Source organism: Polypterus senegalus, chromosome 2 (genome assembly GCF_016835505.1).
Source record: "Polypterus senegalus isolate Bchr_013 chromosome 2, ASM1683550v1, whole genome shotgun sequence".
NCBI classification, from domain to species: Eukaryota; Metazoa; Chordata; class Cladistia; order Polypteriformes; family Polypteridae; genus Polypterus; species Polypterus senegalus.
In genome coordinates, this window is record NC_053155.1 from 85,977,369 (window position 1) to 85,993,158 (window position 15,790).

The 15,790-nt window shown below is 34.0% G+C and overlaps 1 protein-coding gene across 2 annotated transcripts in view; it reads right to left on the reverse strand.

The window, feature by feature from the left end:
- Nucleotides 1-548: 548 nt before the first annotated feature.
- Nucleotides 549-15,790, reverse strand: part of gramd1c (GRAM domain containing 1c) — a 105,492-nt gene continuing 90,250 nt past the window's right edge. For both annotated transcript variants that reach the window (XM_039744098.1, XM_039744099.1), the window contains exons 13-18: nt 15,110-15,213; nt 9,038-9,220; nt 8,726-8,795; nt 3,957-4,076; nt 2,632-2,737; nt 549-2,065 (exon numbers count right to left, since the gene is read on the reverse strand). In XM_039744098.1, coding sequence (XP_039600032.1) covers nt 1,997-2,065; nt 2,632-2,737; nt 3,957-4,076; nt 8,726-8,795; nt 9,038-9,220; nt 15,110-15,213 — 652 coding nt within the window. In that variant the 3' untranslated portion in view covers nt 549-1,996. The remainder of the gene's footprint in view (nt 2,066-2,631; nt 2,738-3,956; nt 4,077-8,725; nt 8,796-9,037; nt 9,221-15,109; nt 15,214-15,790) is intronic.

A 15,790-nucleotide genomic window follows, 5' to 3' on the forward strand; every position in this document is an offset into this window, starting at 1 on the left:
CAAAAATGTCAAAGATATTCTGTAATTTATCTGTGCATAAATCAACTCAAACAACTTTTCTGTTACTCTCCACTCCAGGGAATTTTTCTTTAAGAGGATGAGGATGTGTAGTTGGATAACAGCCTGCACAGAAAGAATCAACAGTGCCAGATAAGCTTAGCTCAGATCATTACACATTTATGTCTCAGATGTTCCAGAGACTCGGATCATTTCCAGTGGCTGGCTGGTTACTATAGAAAAGTGTGTGATACATTAGGTGTCCTGCTGGACTGGGATTTTCAGCAAAGAAATAAAACATTCAAAGCACCTGTACCCACCTCACCTCTAGTTATACCATATAAAGTTTGCAATGGCAAATTAAATGTTCAGAGCTATTAGACTAACATAGGCAAGAAGCATGGATTTACAGGCAATGGACTTGAATTGAAGTTAGTTGGAGCCTAATGTGCAATACCACCACAATCTTCTTGCGTGAGCCCACATAAGTAATTTATTTTGTGTATGATACAGCTGTTACAGACATCAACATGAAAAGGTGCAATCGAGAATAAGAATTGAATAATTATTTATTGACAACGGCATGTTACACACATGAACTACAGAACAAAAATGTTGGGGCAACATTAACCGTAGAGAAAAATAAACCTATTCGAACAGCACATTCATTTACACTGCTTGTTTTAATCATAGACAGCCGCTAAGTGTGTAACACATATACATTTTTTCAAACAAAGATGTTTCAGTATTCTTTATGCTACAGAAACCTTTTAAATTACATTTTATGCTTCTATGTGCAAAAAACTATGGAGCAAAACCTGGACAAAATCCCTGTAAACACATGGCCATCATAACTGGCAGAAATTAGTTACTAAAAGGCAATACAGGATTTAGGACCATCCACAGTGCACCCTTTATAAAGTGACATTTGCTCCACCTCCACCAGCCCAACCACCAACCCCACCCTCCCCCAATAAAGGGTACATTTTGTAAGTCAGACAATTGACTCAATACTGGAAGGAACTTCAAGATGCTGCTGGAGCATTGACGTCTTTTGCATCTGACAGGATGGATTGCCCTGTTTAAGAATAATTTAAAGCAGTACTCTGTAAGTCACTTTTAGGTACATCATATACAAATATGAAATAATACCTTTTTACAAGCTATCACAGTTCAGACCATACAAAGAAAAAAAAAAAACAAAACAGTACTTTAAATGGATAATAAGTGCTACAGATTGGGTATTCAAGTGCTTCTTCAATCCTGTCACAGTATCACTTTTACATTACTCCTCACTCACTTAAAAAAGGATTGATATCTTCTCTTTATACAAGAATCCCTGCCATAAAATGTAGTTGCATAAAAAAAAAATAAACTCTCCAGTTTTACATTATTCAAAATGCCTATAAGATTTTGGTATCTCAGGAGGTAACTCCAGTATTTAATGTAAAACATTACTCCTGAATGTAAACACTCAAAGACCCTTTACTCCTACAAAGCCTGAACACATTTACTGCTATATGTGTTTTTGTTAGAAAAAAAATATGAAATTAAAATATGTATATTTGTAACCACTGGACTATTACATTTATTTCAACTAAAATGTCAATTTTAAAATAAAAGTATATAGTCGTGTATTTAACTGTTGTTTTTCACTTAATTTTAGTGCATTTTTTGCCCATTCTCAAATGCCTAGGGCAAATAAAAACAAAGGCGGTCATAAGAAGCTACATTTTTTTTTAGCAGCAAATAAACTCTTAGTGGTATCTGAAGGAAAAACAGTCCAAGAAATATTGTTTCATTCAAAACTAAATATACTCAAATGTGGTCACTTTTTAAACTTCCTGCAGTGACTTTTGTTTCTTTTTTGGTGGCTTTTAGTATGGCTTCTAACCTGCTGACATTTCTAAGCCAGATTCAAAGCATGAGATTCCAAGCTGGGAAGGCACACACCTCAAAACAGTTAAGACTATTTTGAACCACAAACAGCCAAAATCATTCAAGGGCTATTTGATGTTTCATTACGTGACTCAAAATTCCTCTGGAGAAGTACCAATGATCCTCTTAACTGGAAAACCAAAAAAAAAAAAAAAACGTTAATCACAAAATTCTGGAGTCAAGGAGCACACAAATAAATTCCAGTTGTATACTACCAATGACAATGTTTTTTTTTTTCTTTACATAATAACATATTCCATTTAGAACCACTGGCCTTTAAAACTCAAAGTAGCCAATTTAAATCTTGCCTCTAGCTCACTTTGTAAAAATGAGCAAGTCACATAACCTGCCTGTGCTCAAATTATAAAAAAAAAAAAACAATCAAAAAAAAAAAACTACTTTGTTCTAAACTTAATAAAACTGCCTTGGATAAAGGTGTTGACCAAACATAGGAGGACAAAAGAAAAAAAAATGTATACTATAAGATTCCCCATATAAAATTTGTTTTATACGATTGATAGTTTAACATTCACAATTTATGTTGCACTGTCTGGTCTTAACTGAATGGATGCAGGGGAGACAATTGTTAAAGCATTTACAAATACTTCATTCTGTCTGGCCTGAATATAGCATTAAGTCTCAACACTGACACTTGATAGCAGTGTGGTGAAAACACAGAAACCCTCTCTGCCTTACCTGCTCAAGTAGCTGGATAGATTCTTGAAGTGCTCCCTTTAATTTACTGATTTCTTCTTTGCTCTTCTGTAGTGGCAATTGTTTTGATGGGATTTCTGGTGTTAGGCTGCAAACAGGCAGTTATGGGTTATTATTTCCATCATAAATATTCAAAACAGGACATTATCTAGAACACTACCACCCAGCCTGTCAGTTAGTCAAATGCTTATTTAAAACATTGTTCATTATTTCTTGGTCTGAACATAAATGTTACACAAAATACTCCTGTAGTTTAATTGAAGCTTATTAATTACATTTGATTTTCTTTCAAAATTTAAAAGACACAATTTTGTGTTGAAATGTGGAATAAACAAAGTACATACAAGAATTTAATGTTTTAAATCTAAAATTGAACTGAAACAAGTTACAGAAACGTGAATATTTAAATACAGAGTTAATTTTCAGACATTCGGAATACTGTATAGTGCATCTTATAGTGAGAACTATAAATACAGTGCGTCCACTATAATGCAATTGTTAAATGAAAAGCCTCACCAAGTAATACTGGGTGTAGGGTTAAGGAATCTTCATTTGATTCATAATATAAAGTACCCAGGTGATTCATGTTTAAAGAAAAAAAGCTAATTTACCACCAATAATTCACCTACTTAAACATTTAATTAATTTCATGACTAGATAAGGCTGCCCAAAATTAATTCTCAGCAGTTGCTGCATCACTCCCTACTACAAAGGCTATTGTTTCCCACCTTTCTAAACACATATTGACCTTCAGGCTCAACTGAGTTTAGCTTTGTTATCTTGTCTACATGATGCACTACTTTTAATGCATAATGACGTCATTGAAAAGAAACTTTAGACAATATAATTGCTAGTTTTTAACTGTCTGGTCTCTTACTTGGTTAACTAATGTTTCAATGAGACAAAAGACACCACATTTAATAGGACAGATTTTTTTTGGCTAACTATTCCCTTCAAATAAAACATTTTAAAACTCTTTTGAATACTTCAGCTACATAATAAAGGTCTTTCAAAAGGCTATAGGCAGATTTAGAGTTGACTCAGTACAACATAAGCTGTTGAAGAGCAAATGGATCTACTTATTTTCAGACTTTCATCCTGGTCTAGGTTATGCACCGAGTAAACGTTTGCTATATAATAAGATGAAGCCAATGCCCTATCCTGAACGGAGAGGACAACCTCTACCTTTTTTTGGAAAGTCTGCGGAGTATGGGACAATTAGAAACTGTTTGGCTTATTAACAGGATTTTGCCTTTGAATAAACTAAAATCATTCAACAATATACTAGGTTCTTCTACTAGACTTACTTCAGATTTGATCCCTCTGAGCCTCTGTATCTGTTGGTGCTATGAAGACGCTGTGCAACATCTTCTATGGCCCACAGTTTAAGAAATAGACTCACATTCAGCACCGTCAAGACTATTAGACTGCAAATTAAATAAATAAATAAATCTGAAATAAGAATAAAACTGACATCCATGGGTGAAAGCATTCTATAAATAGACTGTTATTATCCTTGTGTAAGAAAAACCATGAGGAAAGAGAAAATACATCATAGAGTCCTGTACTGACAGGACAGTCTATTTAAAATATTACAAAGAAAGAATGCAGATTCTATTCTGTCAAATAGTAGAAATTCCTTGTTTAAGTTTCTTTTTTTTTTTTTTTTGCTATAAGGCAGTAGATTTACATTTTTAAGTATCAAAATTAATGGAATCAATAACTGCTATACAGTTTTTAAAACTCTAGTACTGCTTGGGATCCTAGTGAACTCTGGGTTATCACTCCATATGGCTGGAGTTCAAAATTCTTGCTGAAGAAATAGTTGTATAATGATTATAGTAATAGTTGTAATTTGTTCTCTTGGCGTAAATTTTATATTTGTGTGACATAATCTTTTATTTGTACTTTTCCTCTGCAAACAGTTTTCACCAGGTATAACACAAGTCAACCCAACCAAAAACTCTCTCTCGGCACCTAAATGAAATCTGTTTCCTCTTTGAAGCGTAAAGCTGTAGCAATAGATGCAAGCAGTTCAATTTGTGTTTAGCCAAAACAGGAAAGATTAACAATTATCCTTATATTTTGTTATGCAGCTTTTAAGTTCTCTGATAACTGTTACGTTATGTGGATTTTTGAGCATAATCTGTTCATTTTATGATATGCATCTAAGTGTCAGAGCTCTTGAAGTTTTTACCTTAATCAAGACATTCTAAAGTGCTAAATTTCTTTATTTTTACCATTATACAACTTTCTAAAATACATTTCATGTATACATTTTTCTCCTCTGAATATAAAATGTTACAATATAAATGCATCAATATCATCCAGAGTTACATCTCATATGGCATAAACTTTATCTGCAGCAATGTAAATAAAAAGGGACAAAATTTATCCAGCAATCCATGTGTGATTAGAACAGGCTGTGGTTAATATTTAATAAATCTAATCATTGTACAAAAGTAAACGTTTCTATTCGGGCATTAAATATGCCAATATGTAGCCATATATTAGTTTTCCTAAAAGTTGGAATTAAGGCATTTTCACACTCAGTCCATTTTTATTTGTTCTGAATCAAGAGAGATGATCAGTTACTTTGTTCCAATCTCCAGTTAGTTTGGTCATGTTTCACATAATAAACTTTCAAGTGAACTATAACCCAACAAAATAACACCCTGTGGGCATGTTGTTGACTTCTTTCATTGGGCAAAATTTTTTTTCGCAGGAAATATCATCATGGAGGGTCAACAACAGCCATGTTTGTGCACTGCTGCATATATAACAAACACAGCTCTGTGAACAGAATTATGCCAATCATCTAGTAACTAGAAGAGGACATGAAAATTATGTACTACTTTGCATGTGATTCATCTAGGTCACTCTACAGAAGATGGCAACTGCTACTGACAGCATACAGTGATTTGCTTCAATTTCATTTAGTCAGTGAAAGCATCAGTCAAGTTTTATTTTACTGTATGATGTTGCGTACTTACTCTCTAACAGCCTACTATACAAACATAACCTCTATTTAGTTTATTTTAATGTGCATGTCTATGGTCTTTAGGCCTGCAAATATTTATTAATATGTTCATTTGGAATGTTTCATTAATGCTTACCACATAGTATCAAAGTTAATGCTTCTCCAGTGTCTGCATCATCCTTTGCAGTGCACGATTATGGGTGTTGATCTTTGGTCACAGAGGGTACTGCTATTCATTTATCACAACCTCTGTACATGGGTCAACTGATCCAATCACAAGTAAAATTTAACTTTTGTCAGCTTCTATCTAATATAATTACAGTAGATAAACAGAAAGGCTCTGAATCTGGTACTAGGTTTGTTATGATTATTAGTACTTGAGCAAGTTGTTCCATGTGACATTTGTATGTATGTGTGTGTATGTATGTTTATGTTGACATTGATGAATTACTGGCAGCAATGGTGTAGCAGGACTACTCCAAGTTTCACTTGTTACCGCACCATCATTTCAAAGGGTCTCGGTCTAGTTGTTTTGATCTGCAACATAGTGCCACAGGTATGTTCACATTTATCTACACAAACAAGACTGTTGGGGAGAATCGCTACAGAGTTCGAAACAACTGCTACAAATGAAAACACCTTAAAGACTCCATCCGGTTTAAAATACAATTTCTAGGTTTCTGAAAGCTATCAGCTATTGTAAACATGCAGCCACTCAAATGGCCAGATTATGTTGGCTGCTTGCCTTTTACAGAATGACTTACAGGAACCACATTCTACAAAAATTCAACAATTCAGAATACCCTAACATATTACTTACCACAATAGATAGACAATAAGTGCGTGCCTGTATCACACTGAAAAGGCAAACATATAACTGACTTACAGAACTCCTCCAGAAGATCGTTCATTATATCTTGAAAAACCCACTCTAAGGCATTATATCTAGCATTTTATTTTCCTTTTGTACAATTAAATATAACTTTCACTGTAGCCCCATAAACCTATAAAGTTATATTCCAATATACAATGTCCAGCCTTGAACATTAAAATCTAAACTAATTTCTACTTCAGCTGCAAAACAATAAAAATCTCTCTCTTCAGTATACTTAAATGAAGACAAACAGGTACAATCATGGATGTGAAGCTGATCTGTAAACTGTTAAGTCAGTGTTCACTATAAGAGGTCTAAATAAAGCATGACTGACTAAATCAGAGAAGAACAGAAATGGTTAATTAAATTTCCCATGTGTTATATTCTCCTATTTTATGTACTGTATATAAGCACCTAAAAATATGTTTAGAAGCCACAGTGCTAAAAAATGTTCTTAAAATATCAAAATGTATTTTACTGTGTTAAGCCTTTAAGCGATCTGGAATTTTTAAATCCCACTCCCGTTTGCATTCTACAGGTTTCACCTTGCTTGCATATGCACAGAACCAGTGTCAGTCTTGTCTGCAGTATTAAGCTGCAAGTCTAATACTACTACTACGACTGGAGTTTCTGAAGCATTTTTATGCTACTTTAAACACCTCTGTTTGTTATAAAATTCAGCAAGTCAAACTAATACTTTTAAAACAGATTTTACAACAACCAAATTGACAGCTGGTTACCTTTCTTGGAAAAGCTCATTTTAGTTACTTCTGCCAATATGTAGTTTCTAGCTAATTTATATAAAGTTTTCAGCAGAACAGGAGTGTATCTATGTTCTCTTTGACTACTTTATTTGTACACAGGGCATAAAATAAGCTGTAGCCGAAGTACAATTATTCAGATTTATAAAAAAAAAAAAACCCCTCACTAAAATACATCCAATGCAGCAAAGAATGCATACTGTATATACAGTATAATATACTCATAACCAGTCAGTTCAACATTGTGAATACTTTGTTATATCAAAGATGCAACCAGACAACTGAAGGACTAATATTATTGATGTTTGTGCTAACTATGTAAGTCGCAACAGAACACAAGAGCTATAGGTGTTTCGGAAACAACCAGGCAAGCTATTTCACTTTCTGCTATAACAAGACAGCAGGAAAATGAATAATGAAAAGGCGGTACAAGAAACAGTTTATAAGCAAGTGTTTCTTGGCAAAACCCTATAGTTTAACTTATTCTACAGATTTGGCAGAGCAAGTTCTGTCAAATTGTGTTTTGATTGTAAGCATTTTAATAATGCCACTAAAGCTAATTTTCATAACTTAAAGTCTGCAGTAGCAGTACTGCCTCATATAGGGCACTATCTGCACAAGGAAATTCAATTTTAAATTTGAATTGCCAGATACTGATTCAAATCAACTTTCCAATTACGTTTTCAAGATGGGACTGTAAAAAAATAAAGATAAAATTTTACATATTAAAGAAAAAAATGAATAATAAAGCCACCATAAACCAACAGGATTCACCATTAAAAAATAAAAACAAAGCCATATCCTAATGAAAAAATTTTATAAAATGCATGTTGAACCGGACTAGCTAAGCTAGTGTATCAATAACCACCAGCCTTAATGTTCAAACTAAACTCCAGCTGTAAGAAATGCATGGACAGCACTACACTATGTACAGTAAATTGGGTTTACATTAATCACCACTGTAAATGGTGCTATATAAAATAATGAATAATTGATTAATAACCTTCTTTAACTAAACACAATTTAGACTTTTATCCGGTTCTTTCTCCCAGATGCATTCACTTCATAATCTAGTCCCAAAAAATGACACTTATATATGACTAACAGATTGTCTCATGCCTTACAAATCTTTGCTATTGCTTTCGATGCCATTCATTTTTAAAAATGGGAGATGGTGGAGGGACATTATTTTTTTGTCATAATTAAATTTATGCGCTTCCTATTGCAAAGCAAAAATGTGTTATCACCATTTAGCAAAACCTTCAATATGTGTTGAAGCTGCTACATTCATTATGGGCACCCTGTATTATGAAATGTCTTTTCATTAATTTCAGGATCACAGAGGCCAGAGTCTACAATAGCAGCACTTTGCATAACACACAAGCACAAACTTTAAGGACACTAATCCATTGCAGAACTATAATAAAGATTTTTTTATTCAAATAATGAAAACAAACTTACAAAAAGCTCATTATTAGAACAATCCAAGTCAGGTTCCAATTGTGTGACTTCTGAAACCGTCCATGAACCCCTGTGAAGTAAAAACACAGGCTAAAAATGCTGCAATGTACCATCAAGAATTCAGTATGAATGCATTATTAGGAGATATTAACCAATAAAAATATCTGAGAAAAGACTGTAAATTCAAAGTAGTTTTAAAGATATTTAGCTTTAGAATAAACAAAGCAAAAACATACACATTACCAGCTAGAAACCGCATACAAATAAAATAAACATAGCCACGCGTTTAAATGCACATACCATAGTACTTACGTGAATATTCTGTCCCACTGTCAGCATTCACATCTCCAGCCAACAGAGCTTTGTCTGACTGTCTAGAGAGATGCTCTGTTAGGGACCGGCTGCATGTCCTTCGTCTTCTTCGCAATGATCCTGGTTTACTGGCATCATTGGGCACCTGGCTTACACCTGCCTCTTCAGCAAGCAACCTGGACTCTTCAAAAAGTCAGTGGGAAATATAGGCAAGAACACCTTTTAAGCATTTCACACATTGTAATTTTCACTGTTTGACATGTAAAAAAGATCTAACTTTTTTCATCATTGCACAGTAGGCTTGCAGTCTCACCATCTCAAAACAAATGCAATGAGAGCTAGGATGGCAGAAAACAGAATTACTTTTTTACCTGATGTGGCTGGCTCAAACAAAAAACATTTCCATCTTTATCTGTAAGATTTTCTTTCCTGCAGTCAAATTCAATATAGGAACCAATTAAATGAGTTATTTGCTAATGGAATGAGACTATTTAATTCCCTGCTCCTGCATGCCAGCTCATCTGTTTTTCCTTTTACTAAAAGTAAAAATACTTTGTTTAAATCTAATGTTGCTAGACTACAGTTGTCACCAAAAAGGAAGGAAAATTCAAAGCACAAGTCCTGAGAAGTACAGTCGTGGCCAAAAGTTTTGAGAATGATACAAGTATTAGTTTTCACAAAAAGTTTGCTGCTTCAGTGTTTTTAGATCTTTTTGTCAGATGTTTCTATGGTATACTGAAGTATAATTACAAGCATTTCATAAGTTTTAAAGGCTTTTATTGACAATTATATTAAGTTTATAATATTTGCAGTGTTGGCCCTTCTTTCACAGCAAACGTTGTGAAAACCAATACTTGTGTCATTCTCAAAACATTTGGCCACGACTGTAATAATAAGTGTTTGAAAAATCAAAGCACATAATCCAAAATGTCTAAATTAATTAACAACTCATACATTTCAAGTGGGTGAACCTCTTCCTCAGGGCATGATAAAAAACAAAGAAAAATGTACAAACACAATTACATTTTGAACCATATACTCATAATGAGGTTTTTATTTTATGTAATGTCAAGAAAATATGTGAATGACAAAGCAGTTGTTGGAGCTCAAAAAAGAACAACTAAAAAATATGTAACAGTTGACAGTGTCAAGTGGAAGAACAACATGAGAGCAAATCTTGGTAGAAAATTATTTATAGAAAATTGAGAGTATAGCTAAATGTGGGGACATTCCTAAAAATTATAATTTTACAGTTTATGAATTTTTCCCATTATTAGCTTATATATTTTTTTGGAGCTTAATTTTAAAACTTTATTTTAAATAGTCTCACTTTTTTTGTTTACGCACGAAGCTTATTATTATTTACAATTGTAGCTGTTTATTTATTGTGTGGACACTATGTTTTGTTATTATTCTACAAGTTATTTTTATCCCATAAACATTTATCTTTGTTTGCCCTTTCATGGTATTTATTTGTATAAATGGCTTATTATTACTTATATTTTTATCTCATATATATACGGCTTTGTTTAATATGCCATGTATTGTAATTTTCTACTACAATGTATTTCTCTTTATAGTCGTTTAATGTAGTGTTTTTGATTTCCCCTGCTTATAGTCTCCCTGTAATAATGAAGAAGGGAGAATCCTGGAGCTTGATAGAATATCGCTTGACCTCCATTTCACATTTTGAGATATCCATCCCAGCACCCATCCAACATGTTTAATAATCAATCTACAGCCAGCACCTAATCTCCAGTTTTAAGTTAAAACCAATCACTGTACTATTAAAACATAATGAAAAAATCATGTGTTGTGCCCCTTCCCAGTTCAAAGAGATACAAGGCTAGGACTGTACTTTCCCGACCTCCTCTTCCAACCCCTTCAGTTTAACTTTCAAACAGTGCACTGACTGTGCATATTAGAAATTCTGGACTTATTGCTCAAGTCTTAGTTCACAACAGTTACATGTTCTTTCAGACTATGCTTCAGATTTTTTTTTTAAAATGCTCCCATGGAGGTTCAGGTCTTCTGAGAGTTGTCTTGGATTATAAAATTAACTGACCCAAATCTGCCTTTTTCCCTTTAAACCAAAAATGCAAAGCTTCAAACCTCTTTCACTCATTCTTTTCAATAATTTGTTTAGTGTTGAAACTCAGGCTTTTCTAAATATCACTGCACAAAGTATCTGCATATTTCTCGGACACTAAAAATAGAACTTTTGTTCTTGGTCTAAATTAACATATTCCTTCCTGCTTGAAATGTGGGTGTAATGTCCCTCAATTGTTCCTTCAGTACTGGGAAGTCTTTCAGATCCTGAGGCATCAAAGCATCCCCACATCATTATGGTACAACTCCTATATTTAACTGTAGGTATGCTGCTTTTACCATTGCATTTGATTTACACAATATATAGTGGGACCTGTGTTGCTCAAAGAGTTCTACTTTTGACTTGTCTGTTCAAAAAACATTACTCTAAAAGGCTTAGGGATCCATCCAGGTCTTTCTTTGCAAATGCTATGCTGATACTACTCTTGGATAGCAGGGATTTCCAACTCCAAACTCTCCCATGAATCCCATTCCTCAGTCTCTTTCTTATTGTGGCGTCATGGAAACTGGTCTTAACTGAAGCTTGAGAGGCTTGCAGTTCTTTATGTGGTCCACTGGTAGCCTCAGTGACTTCTTGAATGCACTGTAGCTGTGCCTTTGGGGTAATTTGTGCCACCTGCCCTCCTCTAGAAATATTTGCTATGGTTTCAAATATTCTACATTTGGAAATTATGATTTTTTCTCACCGTAGTGCAGTGGAGTCCCAGAACCCCTTTCCTGATTAGCAAGTTTCAAAAAGTTTTAATGTAAAATTTTTGTTTTATACTACTTTCAATAATCTGTAAAAGTCAGGGACAGGCACACAATCAAGAATCTCATTATATTGTCTGCATATCACAATAATTTTAAGCTTGAACTTTCACCCTCCAAATGCTTGATATGCGCAACTTTTGACCTAAATTAAATTACCGTATATACTCACGTTTAAGTTCTCCCGTAGATAAGTCGGGGCTTGATTTTACCATATAATTTCCAATATTTTATAATGTCGGTCGTATAAAATCGAAAAGTCACGCTATTGATCAAGAGATTATGATATGCTAACGCCCACCTGAGAGAGTAACCATGGAGCACACTGCCTTTTTTCCTATGTATTTGCCTACGTGACCACACTGTAATACCCAACTATTCCAAAGCAACGTTTGCACTGTTTTGTGTATCTCACACACCTTTATCGTAAGATCATCCCTTAAATACGATGGAGCTGTCGATCCACGAAAATATGAAGCTGGTTTTAAATTAAAAGTCATTGAAGTGAAAGAAAATAGTAACTGCGCGGCTGCAACAAAATTCGATATGTCTAAGAAACTGGTGCGAGATTGGAGGAACCAAGATGATGTTTAAAAAAAAAAAGTGTCGTATTTTTGAACTGGCATATAAGTCGGTGTTTGATTTTATGATTGATTTTTCGGGTTTCAAGCCCCGACTTATACATGAGTATATACGGTACTATCTGGCACAGATTGACAAGTGCATCTCAAGGTTAATTTCCAATCATTATTTGAAACTCTGATCCTGTTCCTAACATTGTTTAAAATTATCTAAAAGGTTTTTTGTTATGTGACATAAGAATAATCATCTAAGAATATTTACTACAGCTAATGTAGGATTATAATTTTTAAACCTCTCAGACGAACACAAACACAAGGAGTTCAACCTTATATACAACATAAGTAACAGATCAATATGTAAACAACAATGAGAAACATTTATCAAAGATCAACTGTGTTTTACCTGAATATTCTGAAGTGCAGCATATCATGATTGGGAAATTGTGGATTTCTGTCTACTTGATTAAACCTTTTTTGGAGATTGCTGGCACTAGCAAACATATTTAACAATTCCGATTATTTGTAACTGTGTAATTGCACTCCTTATCTGTAGATTGAAATGTTTTTCTTTTAGTCATTTTCATTATTGATCTGTTACTTATAATGATACTAAACTATTTGTTTTAACGTTTCACCAGTTCATTCAAATCACAATTGCTTCCATCTTAATGGCAATATACCTTTGAAGAGTACAGATACTTTTTGCTACTCAGAAGACAGGATAAAAGAACCACTGGGTACTAGACATTCATGCTAGTATTATATGTGCTAACTTTTTACGATATCCCCTTCGTTTGACGGACAGGTTGCTGCTTCTGTCTCATTTTCTACACATACAGCACTCATAGATCACTCACTACTAATAAATTTACTAGCAAATGGTTTTACATTGCAAACAGTGAGTGAGATTCAATGCACCCGTTAAGTCCAAGTTATTTTAAAAAATAGAATACCCAGATGGCCTTGCATTCAGAAGGGTCCTACCTCGTTCACTGATAATTTGCACTTTGGTTTCAAATTGTGTGCAACCTTAAACAAGTGCTCACTTGATCTAATGTTACTTACTTTGCTAGTGAAACGTCCAACATTAAAAGTGCAGATTTTGTCAGGCAAAACAATGACAAACAGAACTGTGGAGGTTCACTATATTCTCAAAGAACATAAAACTCAAACAACATTAGAGAAGGAACTCAATGACCAAAAACAAAAACAAAATCTCCAGGGATGAACGAAATTATACCTCTGGCTAAGTTTATAAATGGTTAAAATCAAACTTCACATGCACCTAGACATTCACGCTAGTATTATATGTGCTCACTTATTATGATATCCCCTTCGTTTGACGGACAGGTTGCTGCTTTTGTCTCATTTTCTTTTTTAGGAGGCACAACTACGTGTGACACATGTTGTTCCAAACCACAAGCAAGGACAACTTGGTCACCACCAAAGTTTCAACAATCGAATCGGGTGAGAGTCTAATAATATTTCTGAACATGGGAGGATGCTCTATCATTTGTACCTACATAGCTTTACAATTCTTTTAAAACTTTCAAAATTTTATAGGAAGAATAAACCTATGTCTTTTTTCCATAACATTCTTAAGTCCTTCAGGCACTATAGGAATCTATCTGCTAAATCCACATTTAATCCTCTGGGTCCTGGACAAGAATACTGTATATTGTCATCTGTGTCTGGTATTATGAAAGGTTACTATGATAGAAAATATGACCCCTATGATATGTGTGTCAGTAACCTGCTATAGTGCTGACATCTAGTAGTAGCCATACATTTTTTTTTAATTGGTAAAATAAGGTTGTGGAAAATAGTGCTATGAATAGAAAGTAGTTATGTTGTAGCAAAAAAGATATAAAGCTGCTAATGTTTTGAAACAACTAGATTTTATGCAAAATGAATATTTTGATAATTTCAATCATTGAGATAGTGACAACCAATTGGATGATGCAGCACATGTTTGATCAGGCACTGATCTGGATAGTTGCCCCCAAAGGCGTTTCTTCGTTACAAGGTGTCCAACTCGTCACAATTTTCAGGACAGCAGTACGTGGACATTTTGCTACCAGTGCAAACAGACAACAACGATCAAATACATGTACTATGTGCATGTGCTTCCAAGCCTGCCCTCTGCATAGTGCCATACTCCAAATTTTCTTGCTCAAATGCAGACTTTGTCATGTTACTGTTGAAAATAAAGGAATTCACTTTTTGGTTTTTTTACATTTTTGACAGAGATACTGTTGATAATAAAACAATTGCTTTCTAATACATTTTTAATTAGTTTTGATGGAGTTCATTATTTATCATATATGAAAAGACCTATAACTGTAGCATCCTGCGAAAAATTATCCAGCATTCAATGTCCTAAAGAGAGCATAATTAGTGAGCAATTTATGATTCCATTGACACATGTTATACCCAACCCACTTCTATCCATTTTTGATCTTGTGTGCTTGCTGATGAGTTTTACAGTATTTCCTTATGGCATTTTCCCCATTTACCCATTTTTTGTGCATTATGCGATGATTAGCCAAGATCTACATTAAGTAATTTAGTTGTCTGTTAAGGTACTACCACTTACATTTGGATCTTGGAAGAGCTGCCGAAATCCACTTACCTAATTGCTTGAAATAGTTTTCTAGGCCACTCCACGAGTTCTTTTCAATGGCTGCTTTAATCAGACCCCAGGGCTGTTTGTTGTACTTGACATCCGTTGAAATCCTATAATTGATTGCATGTGAGGATATATGAAATTATAAATGGATAAAGTTCATAAATTATAACCCTAACTGCTCAAAAATTTTAATACTGAAAATACTGAAGAAAACAAAAGGCTAAAATATCTACAATTATGCATCCCCTCTTTAGCACTGTTGAATTAGTCTTGTCTCTACTTAAATCTAAACATCAAGAGACTGAAAGATTCATTACTATCCACAAGATGGCAGTAATTCAATGTCCAATAAATTTCAACTATTCTCACTGTCAAGTAGAAAGTAATTTATACCTTTGACTGAATCCTAAATTCAATACTGCAGACCATCTTCAAGTAACCATAAATTCACCACATGATTTCGCTTTGACTTTAAATACAGACTTTTTTAACACTCTTTAAAATTCAGCAAAACACCATGGACAAGTGGGTACAACTGAACTACATACCACAGTGATATCATGTCAGTCCCTATGTTCAATGAACAATTCATTTAATATATTGTGAGCATGGCTAAATATTTCAGCTAAGTAAATGCACTGAAGGGAAGCAGACCATTGTCTCCAATCATTTTAAAAAGATTCT